The 21793-nt window shown below is 42.4% G+C and overlaps 1 protein-coding gene across 7 annotated transcripts in view; it reads right to left on the bottom strand.

Moving 5' to 3' along the window:
• Window positions 1-21519, bottom strand: part of PDE1C (phosphodiesterase 1C) — a 553045-nt gene extending 531526 nt beyond the window's left edge. For all 7 annotated transcript variants that reach the window (XM_069958459.1, XM_069958460.1, XM_069958462.1 and 4 more), the window contains exon 1: window positions 21317-21519. In XM_069958459.1, the coding sequence (XP_069814560.1) occupies window positions 21317-21401 (85 nt within the window). In that variant the 5' untranslated portion in view covers window positions 21402-21519. The remainder of the gene's footprint in view (window positions 1-21316) is intronic.
• Between the last annotated feature and the right edge of the window lie 274 nt (window positions 21520-21793).

Here is a 21793-nt window from a genome sequence, read left to right as displayed (position 1 = left end):
CCTTTTCCATGGCATACAATAAGCATAAGTCCCACTTGCCTGATGGGCGGTAAAGCAGGGAGAAGGCATGGCCCTCTTCTGAGCCTAATTTATAATGGTTTGCACCTAAACAGGTAAATTTCCCTGGAGCACTACTGTGTTTCTCTGGTGACTTTCATTGTTTTGCTTTAATTGTGTATTTCTGGGTCTAAGTTTCTTCGGTTTGTTTTTTGTAAGTCTAGGTTTAATGCAGAGAGTAGAGACGAAGGAGTATACTCATTCGAGCTTACTATTCGATCGAATATCATGGTACTCGAAAGTACTCAATACGTGAAAAAGTACTACATGGTGCTCGAATTAATAGTCTCCTCTTCGCATGTTTGGCGGCTTTAACAAGCAAATAAACATGCAGGGAAGGGACTGGGAGGTCCTGCTATGCTACCTAGCAGCTATGTGGGCTGCTGTCATAGTAGTGATTGGATGGCTGCATCAGGTGACCTGATCTATAGTCCTTTTAAGGACTAGTAGTAATGCTTCTTTCTTTCTTTTTTTTTTTGTGTAGCCACAAAGATTCCGCAGCACTTCACATAGGCCAATTATTACTCCCTGTCCCCAATAGGGCTCACAATCTAAATTCACCTATCTGTATGTTTTGGGTGTGGGAGGAAACCGGAGTACCCGGAGAAAACCCACACAAGCTCAGAAAGAACATACAAACTCTATTCAGATGTTACGCTGCAAGGCTACAGTGCTAACCACTGAGACAATAGAAGGAATATACCATACAACATACCAATAATCGAAGGAATAAAAACAAAAACAGACCTAGAAACCATATGACTCTACATCCCATGAAAGGAATTCTATTAAATCCAGTACACATCAATACACAACATACTGTAGCTTACCTTGAAAAAATCATATGGAATGAACAAATATGTAACAGGCTGCAAGTGTACACATACAGTACATATCAGATTTATCAGCTAAATATCAAAGAGATGAAGAAATCTATGCCCTAGGACCCACTGACAAATATCTAAACTTAAACTTTATAAACATTTCACAACATGAACTGGAAAGAGGCCTAGACAACAGGTGTAGTTATGCATGTCTGACATTTTTTTGGAGTACATACAACGCTGAGATTACATTTGTAACAGGATTCCTACACAGCTAACAAATGAATGCTTACCGGGTATAAAGCTTGTCACAGTAAATTATTCCTACTCGAATCCGTGATATAAAATAAATACAATATTCCAAAGAATACCATTTAGTACCGTATATAGATGGGAAACCTATTATTTATTATTATACATATTATTTTCATGTAATGGTAGTTTTGTAAAAATGTGTGTAATACCGCTGGGTCTGTGGGGTAGTACTGTGCATTTTCTGAACCAAAAACAGGAGGCTGCTTACTTGGAGTAGAAAAGAAATGTCACCCACACATTAGGATACTAGAGGGGAAGGTGGCTGCGTGGCCAGGGTGTTGTCAACCAGATTGATCATGGATATGTGATGAATATATTAGGTAGAAAGTAGTATTGCTGTATGCTCAGGACTGCCACGCAGATATCTACAGCAGGTGTTGTTTAATGAAAACTTTTTAATAAAATCAAATAAAATACATGGAAATACATGCATTTTTAGGGGCCTTTCTCCCGAATTGATGGCTACTGATGGGGAGAAGAGAGCAGGCCCCTGAAACATGAAGTGGCGCTCTATGAAACAGGGCAGATATACTTCTGCCATCTTCAAAGTAACATCATTGATAATGTCATTTAATCGTGTAAGGCTCCATTCACTTGTCTGTGTCAGTTTTTGCTATCAGGAGGCCTCAAAAAGCTTCAGAAAATCATCAGGATTTCCTGACAGTAATCAGTTTTACCTTCAGGAAACCATCTGAAAACCATCAGGAATTGCCTTCAGGATTTCCTGATCAGGAAAAAAAAGAAGTTTTTTCAATATGGTCTAGTATGCCAACATACATCACAAGTACCCACATCGCCCCTCGTGTACAGTGCTACCACCTTTCCCTTGTGTATCATGCCACGGTCTCCTGCACGTGTACCCTGTACAATGCCACCATCTTTCCCTCATGTACTGTTCCACCATGTCCCCCTCGTGTTCCGTGCCACTGTCTCCTCCTCATGTACTGTGCCACTGTGTCCCCCTCGTGTACCGTGCCCCTTTCCCCCCTTGCGTACTGTGTGACCATTTCCCCCTCATGCCAAGTGTCATCCTCTTATCTGTTGCAGAATTAAAACTCCCATTATGTGATGTAGTCCTGCATATTACCACACATCATACTGGGAGATGTATGGGCCACTGCCTCCCCCCTCCTATACTGTGTCATCCTCTGTTGCAGAACTACAACTCCCATTATGAACTGAAAATAGGACATGATGGGAATTGTAGTTCTGCAACCTGGAAGGCCACACGTTGCAAAACTACAACTCCTATCATGAACTGTTAGCAGGGCATGATGGGAGTAGTAGTTCTAGGAGGTAATCTCACCTGTCTTGGACCCTGCTCTGGCCGCCCTTGTTCTCTTCTCCTTCCTTCACGGTCATTGCAGGAGAGGTCTGGGAGATGACAGGATGCCAAGATGAGATGGAAAGGGGGGGGGGGGTCGGTCAGCCGTTGGCAGGGGATTGGGGGAGAAGGGGGGGTCGGGCAGCGGTCTGGGCAGCACCGCTGTTGTCCCGGGGGGCCGGGATCCAGCACTTTCAAGGTCTGGGGAGGGTCAGTTGGCAGGCCTGGCAGCAATGCTGATTTCCCATGGGAGGGGGGGGTGCTTGGCTTGCTATCAGCCAGCCTTTGGCAGGGGATTGGGGGGAAAGGGGGGAATGGGGGGGTCGGGCAGCGGTCTGGGCAGCACCGCTGTTGTCCCAGGGGGGCCAGGATCCAGCACTTTCAAGGTCTGGGGGGAGGGCAGTTGGCAGGCCTGGCAGCACCACTGAGGTCCCACAGGAGGGGGGGGGTGCTTGGCTTGCTATCAGCCAATCCAGAACTCTGGACGTTTTCCTGATGTGCATCAGGAAAACTAACTGTTTTCCGGCACTCCCATAGAGTTCTATGGGGACTTTTTTGATGGAATTCCGGTAGAAAATAAAACAGGATTTAAGAAATCCTGACCTATTCAGGAAAAATCCTGATTAATGTAACTCTATGGGGGCGGATTTTGCGGAGGTGTGAAGGGGGCCTTACAGACAGTAGTAATATTAATAGTTATACATAGTGGCAATATGAACAGTGCTAAACCAATACTGACCACAAAAATGGTGTTATATTCTTCACTATAAAAAGTGGCATATATTGCATTTAGAAATAGAGCCATGCAGTGCTCCTAAAAATAATACCATAAGGTGCCCTCAGAAATTCTATATTCTATAAAATAGACAGGGCCCACAGAAAGTCTCCCACACAGAGTCCCAGAAATAATGCCATAAGAATTCACTTTGCCCTTGCTTCCACAATGAGTGCATTGGGTGAGTCTAAAGTGTGACATCCAACCTGTGGCCTGAAGGTGTTGTTGTGCCACATAAGTATAATCTCTCTTTCACCCACCAAAGAGAGAACAGGAAAAATTCTGGACTCTGTGGACCAGAAGTAAGGCTACATTTCATTCACACATCCGCAATGCTGTCCCGAATCCCGGACCCGTGATTGGGGACCCTCAATTTGTGCCTCCGTAGTGGTCCACAGTTCACGGACCACTACATTCTAGAAAGTAACCCGTGTCAAAATTGAAGATCTGCACTAGAGCATGTCCTATTTTTTTGCAACACTGATCACTGCCTATTCACTTATCCAAAAAAATTGAGAACTGCGGACAAATTTTGTGGACATGTGAATGAAACCTAACTGCGACCACCGTGACCCCTACAGCAACACAACAGTGACAATGAAATCATTCGGTGATTGATTATGAAATAAGTCTCTGACTAAATGCAACTAATCTCAAAGTGCATCAATCCCAAAGTCAATCCAATTTTTGATAATTGATGTTTCCATAACAACGTGGAAAACGTTAATGATCCAACTAAATTCAGTCATATCCTCTCCTTATAGAGGCAGGGCTGCAACATTGAATGACAACCCAATACTGATGTAAGTCTTCCCTTCACTATAATCTCATATTATTTTAGTGAAATTTTTAGAAACACCATACATCCATAACTGATAATGAACATGACTAGGGAATTTTTTTACATATTCTATTGGTTTTTATATTATTTTAGATTAAAACCAAAATCACGAAGAGATTAAAGGGGTATTTCAGATCTTTAGCAGCGACGGCCTGTTGTCAATCATTTAATGAGGCGGGACACCATTGCAGCTGGTGATTGGCTGAGCAGGCTGTCACTGCTGAGGTGATTCTGTCTCAGAAGAAGAAGACAGAGAAGACAAGTATATTTTTATCACCAAATTATTATTTTTTGAATTATTCCCAAATATAAAAAGTGAAGAAAGATGGGAGTTTGGGGAAATAATTAACAATGTAAACTCTCCCATTCTCACGCCTCCATAGCGCCAATGACAGCCGCTGGATGGCAATTTCTGCTTGACAACCACTTTATGTACCCGCCTCTTTCACCTGCAACTTCATGGCCACACCCTTTTTTCCATTAAGTAACATCCTATCTGATGCCCTTTACAGGCTAAAATGTAAGTCCTGTAAATGATGTCAGAATTTGGTGCCTTTGCAATAGTACCTCTGACCTGGCTTTATCAAACAGATTCTCTTGCTCCTTATCCTTCTCCTCTATTACACCTCCATGACCTTCTCCCCATCCAAGTTTTTTATCTAAGCAAAATTTTAGGACATGCCCCATAATTGTGGCATGTGATCTGAAAGGGAAGTATTTTCTGCAAACACTATATTAGGGATTATTTGTAATATATTAGGATGTTTTGGATCTGAATTTCATCGACTACACAACAGGACTGTATGTAACAGAAAATATAGTCATTGTAACAAACATAAAATGTTATGTAACGTATACAGTAGATAAAGTAGACCCTTTATCTTAAGCTCTCTAACATGGTTTTGAACCTAAAAACAAAGACGTTTTCTATAGACTGACAGTAATTACTCATAAATATTGATCTTACTTTGGTCTAGGATCAGCTAATAAAGTTTCGCCAGCAGGATACATTGTGCTAATTTTGCTAGTCATTGAAAAGACTGCAGGGAGCTTGAAAAACATCTATACTTGTTGTTTCCAATATGGATAGTCAGAGCACTTAATATCTTCCAGCCTAGTCTAAACCAGAGTAAATCGAACATTTACCCACTTGTCAGACGTTTCTTATTATCTCTGGTTGAAGGAGATGCTGCACATGTTTTCCAATAAAACTTCCTATCACAATTTACTAATAAAATTTGAAAAAGATAATGGTAATTACTCTGCTGTGAACCATTGATACCCCGTAGCTGAACATAGTATCCCAGTGTAATGTATTGTAATAGTGAAAATAATTTCAGAAGTAGCAGAGCATTCATCCAAGTGACTACAACGAAGTTCAATGCTAATGATGGTCATCAGGGTACAATAAAGAGACAACTTTTTGTTACATTTCAGTAAGCCAATGCTTTAATGTGGTCCATTATGGCAGAACTGAGACGTTAGGCTCTTGTTACCATAGTTATTTCAGAGAGAGAATGGAATAAAACAGATAAATATTTTTGTCACAACATAGGCTTTACTTTCTGGCTGCAAAGAAAAATACATTGTTGTGAGTTAGTGTTAAAAGTAAAAATGTGAATATTAAAGGAGAAGTCCGGTAATTGTCTGATCGCCGTGCCCGCTAATTAGCTAATCGGAGGCAGCTGTCAAAGTTGACAGCTGCCTCCGATTACCGGAGGCAACCTTTCCCTGGGGTCTAGTGGGGGAGATCGCTCCTCCGGGACGTTGTCTGATGCCGGCCGGGGACTCATCCAAGATGGCGCCGTCCCCGGCTCGGCATTCGTTTGTTTCCGGCTGCAGCAGCCGAAAGCAAACGAGTGCCGATCTCATTGATCTTTGCTGTATATCTATACAGCCAGGGGCGTAGCTAATGTCTCCTGGGCCCTGGTGCGAGAGGCCAACTTGGGCCCCCCCCCTCCTTTCACGACCCCCCCGTCCCCCCCCCCCCCCTCCTTTCACGACCAAGTGATGCTATTGTTGTGTGTGTATATATATATATATATATACACATATATATATACACAGTGGTGCCTTGGATTATGAGCATAATTCGTTCCAGGACCGTGCTTGTAATCCAAATCCACTCTTAAACCAAAGCAAATTTTCCTATAAGAAATCATGTAAATGCAGACAATTGGTTCCACACCCCAAATATATTTATTATTCTGTACTGTACAGTAATGGAGAGGATGGGAAACACAAGGGCTGACAGAGACTGCAGGGAGCAGGAAGGAATGAGCAGGGCAGATGTGGGCACATACATGCAGCACTCTCTGTCCGGGGAGAGAGGGGTTACAGCTATGGAGAGATTACCCCCCCCACACAGTCCTGTCCCCTGATGTAAGCCCCAGCCTGAAGGGGATCTGCTATGATTTGGAAGGTGTTTAGAGTACAGTGCTGTAGACCCCGCTATGCAGGCCATGCCCCTTCTCCACTCGCGCTCCCACCCAATACAGGAAGTTCTTAAACCAAAGCAATGCTCTTAAACCAAGTCACAATTTTGAAAAACTGTGAGCTCTTAAACCAAAACGCTCTTAAACGAAGTTACTCTTAAACCAAGGTACCACTGTATATATATATATATATATATATATATATATATACACACACACACACACACACACACACACACCAAGACAGATATTACCTATTACCGCCATACTGTTACCGACCAAATCCTGTATACTGAGACCAATATTACCAGTAATACCAGTATATAGGGAGGAAACATTACCGCCACACCACAACCACTACCATCACCACCATATTGTTACTGACCAAATCCAGTATACTAAATCACCTCATCCAGTCATATAGAGGTGGCCCCAGCTCTACACAGGCTCTATACACCATATACATTACTGTGCAGTTATATCAGGTGACTCACAGGAGACGTCTTTTCTGATCGGAGTTCTTTCCTTTTCATCTTCTTCTCCATCTGCCCTGGGCCGTTATGAGAACTTCTCCGAGCCACGAATCCACAGAATCTGCCAGACAGACATATTAGGCTCCACACTCTGACACCATCCTCATCTCTCTACACACTGCACATCTGTACTGTCCCCTTTACACCCTCATTTAGTGGGTAGCCCTGACTCTATGTGACCTCCTAATATATGCCCCCCTCTGTGTATTCCCTCTCCCCCTATGTTGCCCCCCCAAATAGATGGCCCCCTCTACCCCCTCCCTTATAGATGGCCCCCTCTACCCCCTCCCTTATAGATGGCCCCCTCTCTCCTCACCCTCCCTTATGGATGGTCCCCTCTCCCCCCACCCTCCCTTATGAATGGCCCCCTCTCCCCCCACCCTCCCTTATAGATGGTCCCCTTCCCCCCCCCTCCCTTATAGATGGTCCCCTTTCCCCCCCTCCCTTATAGATGGTCCCCTTTCCCCCCCTCCCTTATAGATGGTCCCCTTTCCCCCCCTTTATAGATGGTCCCCTTCCTCCCTCCCTTTATAGATGGTCCCCTTCCTCCCTCCCTTTATAGATGGTCCCCTTCCTCCCTCCCTTATAGATGGTCCCCTTTCCCCCCACCCACCCTCATAGATGCCCCCCTCCTTTCCCCCCACCCTCATAGATGGCCCCTCTTTCCCCCCCACCCTCATAGATGGCCCCCTCCTTTCCCCCCACCCTCATAGATGGCCCCCCTCTTTCCCCCCACCCTCATAAATGCCCCCCTCCTTCCCCCCCACCCTCATAGATGCCCCCCTCCTTCCCCCCCACCCTCATAGATGGCCCCCCTCCTTTCCCCCCACCCTCATAGATGGCCCCCTCCTTTCCCCCCACCCTCATAGATGGCCCCCTCCTTTCCCCCCACCCTCATAGATGGCCCCCTCCTTTCCCCCCACCCTCATAGATGGCCCCCTCCTTTCCCCCCACCCTCATAGATGGCCCCCTCCTTTCCCCCCACCCTCATAGATGGCCCCCTCCTTTCCCCCCACCCTCATAGATGGCCCCCTCCTTTCCCCCCACCCTCATAGATGGCCCCCTCCTTTCCCCCCACCCTCATAGATGCCCCCCTCCTTCCCCCCCACCCTCATAGATGCCCCCCTCCTTCCCCCCCACCCTCATAGATGCCCCCCTGTTTCCCCCCACCCTCATAGATGCCCCCCTCCTTTCCCCCCACCCTCATAGATGCCCCCCTCCTTTCCCCCCATCCTCATAGATGCCCCCCTCCTTTCCCCCCATCCTCATAGATGCCCCCCTCCTTTCCCCCCACCCGTACAGGCTGAAAAAAAACAAAACTTAACTCACCTGACATCGCGCTCCCACGTTGATCCTCACTCCTTCGCCTTCGGTCTGTCCCCGGCTGCTGCGCGGCTGCCGGGGGTGTCGCGTCTTATCCCCGGCAGCGCGCGCATCCCAGAACTCCCTGCGCGCCGGAAACCGGAAGTCAGGGCCCAAGGCGCGCAGGGAGTTCTGGGATGCGCGCGCTGCCGGGGGTAAGACGCGACACCCCCAGCAGCCGCGCAGCAGCCGGGGGAAGACGGAGCCAGTCTCTTGTGACCGCAAGCAAAACAATGCTTGCGGTCACAAGAGTGATTGATCGGGGGGCCCCGCGGGCCCCCCTTGTGGCGGGCCCGGTCGCGGCGGCGACCCCCGCGACCATGGTGGCTACGCCACTGTATACAGCAACGATCTCAATGAGAGATCAAAGTATATATACTAGAAGTCCCCTAGTTGTTAATTGTAAAAAGCCCCCTCCCCTAATAAAAGTCTGAATCACCCCCCTTTTCCCAGGTTTTAAATAAAAGTAAACAAATAAATAAATAAACATGTTTTCTATCGCCGCGTGCGTAACTATTAATTAATCACATTCCTGATCTCGCACGGTAAACGGCGTCAGCACAAAAATATCCCAAAGTGCAAAATTGCGCATTTTTAGTCGCATCAAATCAAGAAAAAATGTAATAAAAAGCGATCAAAAAGTCATATATGCGCAATCAAGGTACCGATAGAAAGTAAACATCATGGCGCAAAAAGTGACACCTGACACAGCCCCATAGACCCAAGAATAAAAGCGCTATAAGCCTGGGAATGGAGCAATTTTAAGGAACGTATATTTGTTAACAATGGTTTGAATTTTTTATAAGCCATCAGATACAATATAAGTTATACATCGTTTTAATCGTAACGACTTGAGGAACATGCATAACAAGTCAGTTTTACCCCAGGGCGAATGGCGTAAAAACACAGTTCCCTCAAATAAAAGAAATGCGGTTTTTTTTTTCAATTTCACCACACATTGAATTTTTTTCTGGTTTCGTAGTGTACCAAATGCAAAAATTCAGCCTGTCATTGCAAAGTACAATTAGTGACGCAAAAAATAAGGGCTCATGTGGGTTTCTAGGTGGAAAAATGCAAGTGCTATGGCCTTTTAAACACAAGGAGGAAAAACCGAAAACGCAAAAACGAAAATGGGCCCTGTCCTTAAAGGGTTAATATGTAGATTATTTACATGTAGGAGTATTCACTACCCTTGTTATTACTGACTGGCCAAAACTGCTTAGTTCTGATGTATTGATAAATCTTGGTGGGGCAAGGGCCATGTTCTGTTTCCAAAACTGTAAATCCTGTTTAGATGGTAATTTGTCCACCTTTGTTTACGCTGTAAACTTATTTATACAAAATAAATCATTAGTACTAGGAATATTTCATAATAGCTATTAATATAAGGCTCTTTTCACACTGATTTTCATTTTTATAATAACCATGATGAATAGGAAGGATCCCTCATGGTGGCCTAAGAACTATGGTGGTCTATGAGAGATTGCAAAAGGTTTTACTAGATAAAATATTTCAGCATAACTCAGCATAATGTGTTTTTGCAGAACATGATAAATACACACACACACACACACACACACACACACACACACACACACACACACACACATATATATATATATATATATATATATATATATTTATATTAGGGTTATGTTCACACTGTACATTTTTTGATACATTTTTAGGACACATATTTTTACAATAAATAACGGCCACAGTTTATTTACAGTGTGGCATTACATTAGATTATATGGAACAACAGCCATAGTGTATAAACACTGTATGCACTACGGCTGTTGTTCCCTTAGGCAGCAAAGAATAACTGACAGGTCTATTTTGTGTGGCCTCTATTCAGTGAACATTGGCCATACAAGATAGCTGGTGCACACAATCTAAAGTACGGCTCCCGCCAGTGCTTAACATTGTGCTCTATGGCTAACTGGAGTGCGGGCACACCCAAATGTGCATCTGAGACATCGGTCATTCCGTCAAACAATGGCCAATGTTCATACAGCGTCTGAACATGGCCTTTAGCTGCAAGCAAAACAGAAAACACATGTTAAGGCTTGTTCACACTATAGAACTATAGTGGGGAAAGTCAGCCATCTTGTTATAATTATGCCCCCGAATTATGACCATGACAAGACAGACATCTTTCCCAGCTATCTTCCCATATTCGGACCATAGCCCAAAAATGCAACAAATATGCACAACTGTAAAATACTTAGCTATAGAAATCCAAAAGCATACAATAAATGGAATTCAATTAATTTATAGTTGTAAGAACATGTAGATTTCAAGCACCTTTAAACATAAAGCGGCACATGTATCAACTTGTTTGCGCTCTTCGCTAATACTACATTTTAGCGCAGTGTATTTTTTTCTTCAACATTGCACCACGTTCCCCATTACTCATTTTTTTTGCGCCAGGAGGAGGCATGGTTTTTGGATGATTTATCATGTACAAGTTTTAAATTTTGGTGTTAAAATTGTGCAGTAGTACTGCACAGTACTATTAGTGTAGTTTGTTTTACAATCTACAGTATATTGGTATGTTATAGAGCACCCGCCAAAATGGGCTGTAAAATTCCCACTCTGTTGTTAGTTCTAGTAAAGTATTTTTAGCCAAACTATTTTAGGCAAAAGTTGCACAAAAATTATCAAGGCACTAACGCCCTATTCACACATCCTATTCCTGTCCGCAATTGCGGATCTGCAGAAAAATAGGACCAATGTATTTCAATGGACCCATACACACATACGTGTTGTGTACTGGGCTGCAATCCGTTCCGCAAAAAAAAAAAAGGACAGGCCCTAGTACGGACAGTAACTGACACACCCAATACAACTCTATGGGGTCCGTATTTTTTTACGGATGCAATACAGATGCAATACGGACTGAATTTGCGGATTGTTACTGACTGAAATTTGCAGATTGGAAAAATATACTGACGTGTGAATAAGGCATTACACCTAATGCAACCATAAAATTCTGCACAGCTCAAAAAAACTGATACATTCCCCCAAAGAGCTTTCACATTGTAAACTCTTCTTTTATGTTATATATAGAATTAAAGGGCAAATCATTAAAGGGCAAATAAGACTTTTTTTTTAGCTAATTTACCACACATTACAAAGTTATATAACTTTGTAATGTGTCTGAATAACCTATGTGGCTCTGATCCCCCCCTTTCCGACCCCCGACTCCCACCCCCACCCCTAAAATATACATACTCGATTACGGTCACTGCCTGGCATCATGTATCAATATGATGCGGGGAGCACGAAAAGTCTTTAAATCTTTGCACAGCTGTGTTGTTACAGTGCCGCGAAGATTCAAACACTTTCCCTGCTCCTGGCAATATATTGATAAGTGAAGCTGGGCAATGATTGATTCTACTACACAGCTTACCCGTTCGTAGATTCTGTATGTTTGAATACCCCCATACTAAATCTTTTATGTAGATAAATTCTAAATTCTGTAGATAATTCTAAACTTAGGCTATTTTCCCACAATGGATCGGGATTTATGAAGACCGGTGTACTAGTAGACCCCGCCCTCTTTCCCCCGCTGAATTCACTAAGAGACGCACGCCTCTTAGTGAATCCATTGCGTGAGCAAGGGATACGGCCTCCGTATGCCAGGGAGAAGGGGCGAATCTGTGCCTTCTCCCTGGCATACACCTTAGCCGGACATTTGATAAATGTCCCCCAATGTCTTATTTTGTCCGTTTGAGGCTAAATAACACCCGTTGCTGTATATATGATGGCTGTTATTTTATAATATTTCATTTGGCCACAAGACATTGTAGGAACATAGCCTCAAACTGGAAAATTGATTCCAAATGTGAAGACTCTTTTAGGTCTTAATCGTGGGATAGGCACATTTGAATATAGAAAATGTAAGTGAATTACAGAGATTACCAATGAAGAGAATGGTGCGTTTTTACACCAAATATTGTATCCAATAACCTATTTCCTCCCAGGATTTGGGATGGTGTTCCAACTGTACTAAAACATTTTCTATTTTTACTTTCATCACTGACTAATCCTTAGGAAGGTCTCAGAGCCATGTTATACAACAGATAATGCTATATGTAACACTTTTTTTCACTGAAGTGTCATTCAGATTCTTTAAATTCTGTTGACAGCGGTCACGGGTTCAAACCCAAGTTCTCTTCTGCTATTCATTTCTCTGATTCAGAATAATCACTGGCAAATAATAAGAGCTGTGATGCATTCAACTCTTCTGATGAGAAAAGCCTTGACATCTCATGATGTTGGGATTTCTGTAGCCATGCTGCATTGTTTTTTCAAATGTGTTACACAATATGTTACTATGGAGATGTATGGCTTGTTTCTTCCACACTTCCCAAAAGCCAAGTTTACTCTCTAAGGTGGAAAGAGATATGCCATGCACATAATCACTGCTCAGATATTCCCAATGGTAATACCTGCTTACAAGTTGCTCTCCTAATGTAACCAGGACAGTGCATAAACTAAATCGACGACTATAGTTAAACACAGCTGACTTAATGCCAAACATTGATTTGTTTTCAAAAAGTAGTTATCTTCAAGCAGCATAAAACAGCATAACCCCCACTTGCCTGGCCTCCTCCCGTACCTCATTTTTCAAGGTTTGCGTCTGGAAACCGGTATAAACCAGGAAAAATTCGACATCTGCTTCAGAGCAAGCAGACTTTTGCACAATGCCTGCACCAGGGACGCGTGCGCCTCATGGTAAAACTAGCCTGAAAAAGGGTGCGGGCTTTATCTAAGACTGGCGCACACCAATCTTGATAAATGTCCTACTTAGTTTTTAGCTTTTTTAGTTTACTTAGCTGCGCAGCGCATGGCTGCTGGCCAATCAGCATTCATTTTCACTGGGCCAATTGTCATCATTTTCTGCATTTGCTGTTACTAAAGACCAAATCACTAAATCACCTTTTCTGCTAATTTAACATTATTTATTGCTAATGATTACATGTGAATCTGTTATTTGCATTTCAGGCTTGTAACTGCTGACATTGACAGATAACTGTTATATCAAGGACACACATGGCGGGGGGGGGTTGTTATCAAAAGTGTTCTAATGGCATAATATAGACCGCTTTCGATTTAGAACACTTTTGATAACAACCCCCCCCCCCCCCGCCATGTGTGTTCTTGATATAACAGGTATCTGTCAATGTCAGCAGTTACAAGCCTGAAATGCAAATGACAGATTCACTTTTCTACCCACACTAAATTTATCAAAATGGAACAGGCCCCATTCATTTTTTTGTACAAAGAGTCAAAGAGTTTTTTCCAAACTCCTGAAGTTCAAGTGCTAAGAGCTGTTATGCCTCACTGCTCCCCCTCCCTCTTCCTACTTGATTGTTAATCAGCTGGAAATGACACCCTGACAGACAATCAAGTAGGGATGGGACGTAACAAGGAGGTGTTACAGCTTGTAGCAGATTAGGGGCTTGGAAACGCCTCTTTGACTCTTTGTACTGAAGAATAAAAACTTTTTTTCTATGTTCTGGAGGCACAGCTGGATATATAAAAGGTACCATGTGTCTCCTTGACCTAAAAGTTATCTAGTAGTTTTAGCAGTTTGGAAATTGAATTGCAGCTGACAGATTCCCCTTAATGTGTTTCAGTGTAGATTGCTGTCGTACTTGGTACAATGCTAAATCCCTTACCATTCAATACACTTGAAGCAATTCCCCTTGTGTAGATATCTATAAGTTGCTAAATAATTTAAAGATAAAGAGGTACATAAGGGATCATAACCATGAATATGATTTCCTGACAACCCCATGGGCTTATGTGTCAGCTGAAATATGGCTGCGTTTGTGTCCTATGATGATAAAGGCCAGCAAACCTGGATTCCATCCATAATACTTTATTTGGTCTTCACATAAAATACAGATTTAACAGCTTAGCTCGCGTGTTTTGGCCGGACAAAACGCTTCAGCAAAAGCTGCTAAATCTGTATTTTATGTGAAGACCAAATAAAGTATTATGGATGGAATCCAGGCTTACTGGCCTTTATTGTCCAATACATGGTGAAGCTTGCACCACCATGCATCGGACAGGTGGATACCTTGCAGGTGTGGTGAGCTGAATACTTCTCCTTACTACATTTGTATCTTATAGCTACAAAACTGGTACACGCCTACAGTACACCTACGGATTCCGCTAAGATCTCGGTATTGCCACTGTTATACAAACTCTACATTGTGGCTGTATTGTGACCATCTAAAATGGACCTTTTGCATATTCTCTGGATTGCTTCACAGTACTCCCAAACCACAACTTCACTTAAAGCATAAATTTCATTTAAATGTCCCTTTTCAGAAAGTATCAATAGTACAAGCGATTTTAAGAAACCCTGTAATAGGTTTTATTAAGCAAAAGAGTTTCCTTCTGTACTGAAAAAGCTGTTTTCCTACCTTCCCCCTCACTTCAAAAGAAGCAGGATTTCTGTGTCCAATATGCTCTATGGAGGGGGAGGGGTCAAGGAGGAGGAGTGAACACGGAGAGGAGAAAAGGCAGCCCTGCAAAACACTACATTCTGCAATCTTCGCTCACAGAGTTGACCTCTGACCTCTGAATCCAGTATTTTATGTGCTCAGACAATCTCCAAACCGCTGGGCTGCTTATCTGTTCTCCCTTTTCACTCATCCCCTGTATCCTCTGTATTTAGGTGGCAAAATGCGATAAAAATGTTAAGTAAAGGGGTTGATGTGGTGGCAAATTCCATAAACATTACCAAGAAGAAGGTGTTAGTCTATAAGGTACAACTATCTAATTGTTTGTCGTGTCTATTTAACAGTGTCTATTTGTGAATTTGTATTGTTACTTTAATATAATTTTTTACTGTGAAATGAAGACACGTTCTGTACATAATGCTGCAGTACATGTCTCTTGGTGGCCTTGAGTGTTTACATCACAACAGCTGCTTCAAATAGCCCTGCACATATTTACATGTATATACACCTATGTGTTTCTAGGTTGCCATGGCTTGCTTAACTACTTCTTGCAAAGTAGGACTAATACTTTGTTGCAATAATGTTGTTATTACCATATTTTGCAATAAATAAAACACAGAGACTGAAATCAATATATATACTGTACATAAATTCTGCACCAAGCTAGTAATTAAAGAAATAACAACAAACTGTATCTTATGATGTAGTCTGTGAGATGTTTTCACTAGCTGGCTGTTCTAGATTACGCTGCTCCGCTTCCTGCAGCCTGCAATATTACAGGGTTCCTGGCAGGGATCTCATTGTGCTAACAAGTGGCTCACTTTTCCTGCACAGAGTTTAATATGGAAATAAAAGAACAGATTGAACTAGTAATCATTTGATAAATATTTGCCAGGAAAATCACAGCTATGACTTTGTGATTAAAAGCCATATCACACATTGTTGTATCATGCCAGTATTTTTGGAGCACATGTACTGAGCACACACAAGGCCTCCAGCTCTCATTATTGTTACTTAGCATCGAAGATGACGTCTCCTATGCCCTCTGGCACAGCTACAGAATCTCCTTTAGAGATAACATTTAATTTGTAGGTCTATTTTATCATTCACCTGTCACATAAAGACAGCAGTAACATGAAGTACATGGAGCACATCAAGCTCAAAGAGCTCAAAGAGGCTTACACACAGTCACCCTATGAGCTTCGGAGAAATGCTTGTAAAGGATATCAGTGGCATTTAATGTTAAGTTGTCATAACAAAATTCCACATTCTTGTAAAGATTTATATCTATTTCTATGAGTGGCTGCAGAACAAGAAGCCTCATTAAATAAGAATTAAAGGACACTAGAGCTGTCTAAAGGGCCAGATCTAACCAAAGCCAAAATACTCTGAATATTGAATAATGCATGCCTCTAGTAATCTCTGCCTAGGCTGTGTACTGTACGTGCAGTCACTTAAACCCTTCTGCTAATAACAATAATGGTTTATTTGATGAAGATCTTTACATAATGTTGAATAACTATCTGATAGCAGTCATACAGCCTGGGAAGCAGCAGGCAGCTGTGCCTCGGAGTAGTCAGGGTGCCACCTCTACAAAAGTATAATGAGACCTTAGAAATCAGAACAAGCAGGCAATTTAAATAGAGATTTGACACCCTAATTAATCCAACATGAATAGCTCAGTGGCTGCAAGGCAGGTGGAAAGGCTCGCTAGAGAATCAAACTTTGGCTTATCCCGAAGAATGTTTAATCCAGGAGTGACTGCCAGTCAATGTGGAACACAGTGGCAATTATGTGTTTACCTAATGTCAAAAAGACATTTTAATGGCCCAGAAAACATTTTGGAGTTCAAACTAAGCAACATGCAAAACATATGGTTGTTGCCAGAGGCGATACATATATATATATATATATATATATATATATATATATATACACTGTATAAATATTTACCCCAAATAGCCATAACCTTAAAACCACCTGCCCAATGTTGTATAGGCTAACATCAAGTTGCCAAAACAGCTCTGATCCATCAAGAAAAAAGGTGTCCTCTTGTATCTCGCACTAAGCAGATCCTTTAAGCTAGAAGTCTTTATGTTCCTCATACCATTCCTGAAGAATTTTTGCAGTGTGGCATATGCCGGTCCAGAAAGGACAAAGACACCATTTTCACCATTAGCCTCTGTATACCACCACAATAGGCCAGAATCAAAGGCAAATCTTCAGTTTGGGTGCGGTTTTGTACCTCAGTTCCATTGAAGTGAATTAAGTCAATGGAGCTTAATTGCCAAGCACACCCTAACTGGAGACAAGAGTGGAGTAGTTGTCTCTTGAACAAAGTTGGCATGTTATTCTAATGCTAAATCACCCCTTTAAAGCATAACTGTCATTTAATTAAAAGTCACTTTTCAGAAATCAATAAGTATCAATAGTAGTCAAAAAGCTGTTTTGAAGCCCCCCCCCCCCCCAACTTCAGAAAAAACTTGTTTTCTGTGTCCATTATGGTCTATGGAGGGGAGAGTGACCGAGGGGGATGAGTGAGCATGAAGAGGAGAAAAGGCAGCCATGCACAGAGCATATCATCCTGCAAAGTTATCTCATCAAGTTAACCGACCACACTGACCTTTCTCACCTGTGAATTCAGCATTTTATGTGCTCTGACAATCTCCAAACAGCAGAGCTGTTTGTCTCCTCTTTCTGCTCGCTCATCCCCCTTGGCCCCTCCTCCTTCCATAGATTAAGCCTTAAGCCTGGAATGCATGGACATCACCAATGCCCGGTTTACTCTCTTCAGGAAGTAATAAGCATCCTTAATCTGGTTGAGGTCAGGAGGATGACTTATTAATTCATTGGAGAATATTTTATCTCTGTGCTGTAAGAAATTCTTAGGTTTCTATGCTGGGAGGCTCCACCCTATTATCATTGCAGAAAGTATAGCCGTGTATATGTCAGAATTCATCCCAATACATCTATCCTTAGTCATATTATAATAAATATCAGTTACCCACTACCAATAACATCCATATACTATATGTCTATGTCATAACACCACCATACCTCCACTATGTGTGAGAAATAATGTAAGAAGCTTCAGATCATGAATCCTACTGTAATCCTACTGTGCTCTTCCCATTATTCTGGTACAAATAAGGGCTGTATTACACAGCCCCATGACCTTATGTAAGTGAACGTCGATCTGCTGGATCGGCGCTCGCTTACTGAGCCCATACACGGCTCCAAAATCGTACAGCAAGGGCTGCACAGACATCATTAAAGATGTTCATGCAGCCCTTGGCGTAATAAGTGCCTTAATAAGTGAAAATAATAAAGTTATACATACCTCACTGATGTCCTGCTAGCTTCGTCCCTTACTCCGCAGTGTCATATCAGACACTTCCAGGAGCTGGCTGAAGTTAGCGGAACATCAGGGAAGACCTAAAGACACGATCAGCTGATTTGGAAAAGGTCCAACAGCATCCGCAGTAAAACTTCAATGCTTTATTGTAGGAGTCAGCTTACATGATTACGACGTTTCGACTCTATCCGGAGTCTTTGTCAAGTATACTGTGGATGCTGTTGGACCTTTTCCATATCATACTATCCTTACCCACTTGAGGGATTGTGGGTTTACCAGCGTGCATCCCATGAAAAGGCAAGTTTGGTGTCCATTGGTGCTGCTGCTTCTACCTGGTTATACGATCAGCTGATGATCATTGTCATCGGCTGATTGTTGCCTTTATTACACGGAGTGATGATCTGCCGAATTGACCTGATATAGCAGATTATCGCTCTGTGAAATAGGGTCCTATATGCTGGTTTCACTTGTATGAAGAATCTTGTTCCAGAACTGAGCAGGTTTTTTAGATGTTTTCTAGCAAAGTTTTTCTCTGGGCCTTCTGTTGTTTAGTCTTACAGGTGGTTTGCATTTAGGTGGTTTGCATGGTGATAAACTCTGATTTTAGAGACTGGCTGTGATTGATCTACCTACTCAAGATGGTGCTGGACTTGCACAGATCAAGGGAGTTTTCTTTACAGAGAAGAAAGTTTCGCAATCTCCCTCTTTAGTTTTCTTCTTTGCTTTTTACCTTTATATCTCTGTCTGTGCTTCCAGAACATAGAAAAATGCTTTAATTATACAGAATAAAGAGTCAAAGAGGCCTTCCCAAGCTCCTGAAGCTTGGGACTCAACTTTCAGGTGTCAATCAAGGGAGGAGGGAGAGAGAGTAGGCATTCAACTTGCAGCTATTATGGAGCCTGTAAAACCCTATTTGACTATTTAGACCAGAGAATAAAAGCGCTTTTCTTCATCCTAGAAGCACAGACAGATATATGAAAGGCACCATGTGTCTCCATCAGTTTTCTAGCAGTGTCAGCATCTTTAAACATAAGTTCTTTTTAACACTTAGACAGTTTCGACATATTGTTTTTATCCAAAAATGGCTGGTAAATTTCAGCCATTTTTTTAGTATAAAAAAAACTGATTTGTTTAATTTTTAAGGCTGCAATCACTTTTACCAGTAAATGAATGTCAATTACAGTTGCAACTGATGCTGGAAGATCAGGTTGCCGTGGATAGGTACCAAGCCAGGTGCACAAGCTCTATTATATAAAATGAGGCAACACAATTTTTCATTGTCAGCTGCAACTGCACAACTGCAAATTCATCATGGTTGTAAAAAGAAACAAAAACTTTAAGGGTATATTCACACGGTCGGGCTCGCAGCGAGATTCTCGCTGCGAGCCCGGCAGGTCCTGGCAGTTCCCATACACTACATACTTGCTGCGGTCTAAACGACCGCAGCGAGTATGTAATTATACCGCCCTTAACCCCTTCTGCTCCCCCGCTGTGTATATACTTTACCTGTCCTCGCTGCACGGGTCCGGCGTCCTGCTCTCCTGTCCAGCCAATCAGTGTGTTGCCCAGCCGCAGCCACTGATTGGCCGGGCGGGAGAGCAGGACGCCGGACCCGTGCAGCGAGGACAGGTAAAGTATATACACAGCGGGGGAGCAGAAGGGGTTAAGGGCGGTATAATTACATATTCGCTGCAGTCGTTTAGACCGCAGCAAGTATGTAGTGTATGGGAACTGCCAGGACCTGCCGGGCTCGCAGCGAGAATCTCACTGCGAGCCCGTCCGTGTGAATATACCCTTAAGGGGTTATGCAGTGCTACAAAAACATGGCCACTTTCTTTCAGAGACAACACTACTCTTGTCTCCAGTTCAGGTGCAGTTTGCAATTAAGCTCCACTCACTTCAATAGAACTGAGCAGCATAACTCCACCCAAACTGGAGACAAGAGTGGTGCTGTCTCTGGAAGAAAGTGGCCATGTTTTTGTAGCGCTGGATAACCCCTTTAAAGTTGTGTCACTTCTTTATCTAACTGTATATTACACCCTTGACAGGTACCTTTGTAGATAATAGTGATGAGCAAACATGTTCCTAAATGTTCATATGTTCGTAAAAACATGACACTAATTGTTCGTGCTCTCCGATCACAAACAAATTTGTTTGATGATCAGAATGGTTATAACAATAATTTTTGAACATATTTGAACTTGCAAACGTAATTTACGCTTTGTGCCTGATGATCTGTACACATGTGTGCAATTCTACACCAAAACGTATACAATCTGTACACAACTGTGTACGCAAATGAATGCAAATTAAATGCGTACGCAAATGCGTAATTTACGCTTTGCACCTGATAATCTGTACACATGTGTCAATGTTGTACACTTCTTCAGTCGGACATTTTAATGGTATTGCTTATAGGAGAATGTCTATATATTCTGTATTTTTTAACCAACATTATACATTATACATAGGACACTTATCTAAACTGACAAGTAATTGACAGTAGACCTTCTCAATTGCTGATGCATTGTTACACACAAACACAGGTATTGTACTGTATATAGATGTAACCAAACAAAACACACTGGAGGGAGTATAGATGGAGCTGACAAGTACTGTACCTGGCATTTATCGGCATACACACAGAACAAGCTGTTCCGCAACAAGTGCATTGTACACAAGCACCTGATAAACCAAAGCACTCTTCAGGAAAACTTCACAAACTTTCACATCCTATTATTGTACAACACACCAAGGATCAGCTATTTACAATGCAGTAGCTAAGGATACAAAATGCCAATATGATAAAAGATTATTCTTGTTCTCGATTTTCTCTGGTTTATCACATGAGCCTCTTGTTCTGCTCCTGGCAGCAATATTATAAAAGAGTTAACAATAGAAAGCATTATCTATTTTTACACCGGAATTGTTAAAAAAAAAAAACACATACGAAGAACTGAGCATCAGTCGTAAGAATGTAAGGCAGAACATCATAATAAAATGAAGTTCTTACCTATGGTAAAGCTGAAGCCATCAATGCTGAAAGTGGCGCTCCTGCATTTTTTAAATCCCTCTTTCCTGCTGCTGGGCTCGGTCATTGTCCCCACTTAGTAGTTGCAATGGCTCTTCTTTAGTGACAGCAGAGATTCAGTGCTGGCTATTAGTAGTCCTGCCTGTATGTCTGCCTGTGGCAGCACTTACACCCCACTTCACACATCTCCTAATGCAGAGACAGCAGTGACTGGGAGAAAAGCACCCAACACTATCTCCTCCCACTGAGACTGTCACTGCTATGCTACTGACATGTAACAAGTGCTGAGGGACACAGTGCATTATAGTAATAACACCTAATGAGTCCAGAGTGGGTACATAGTGTGGCGTGTATTCTCTCCGCTCCTGCATTTGTTGAGGATTTTAGGGGCACTGTTGCTGCTAGCAAACTTGTAGCTTTACTTGATATTACAGTTGTTGGATCAACAGCATCTATTAT

The sequence above is a fragment of the Dendropsophus ebraccatus genome, chromosome 2, assembly GCF_027789765.1.
Source record: "Dendropsophus ebraccatus isolate aDenEbr1 chromosome 2, aDenEbr1.pat, whole genome shotgun sequence".
NCBI classification, from domain to species: Eukaryota; Metazoa; Chordata; class Amphibia; order Anura; family Hylidae; genus Dendropsophus; species Dendropsophus ebraccatus.
This window is presented reverse-complemented; position numbering and strand designations above follow the sequence as displayed.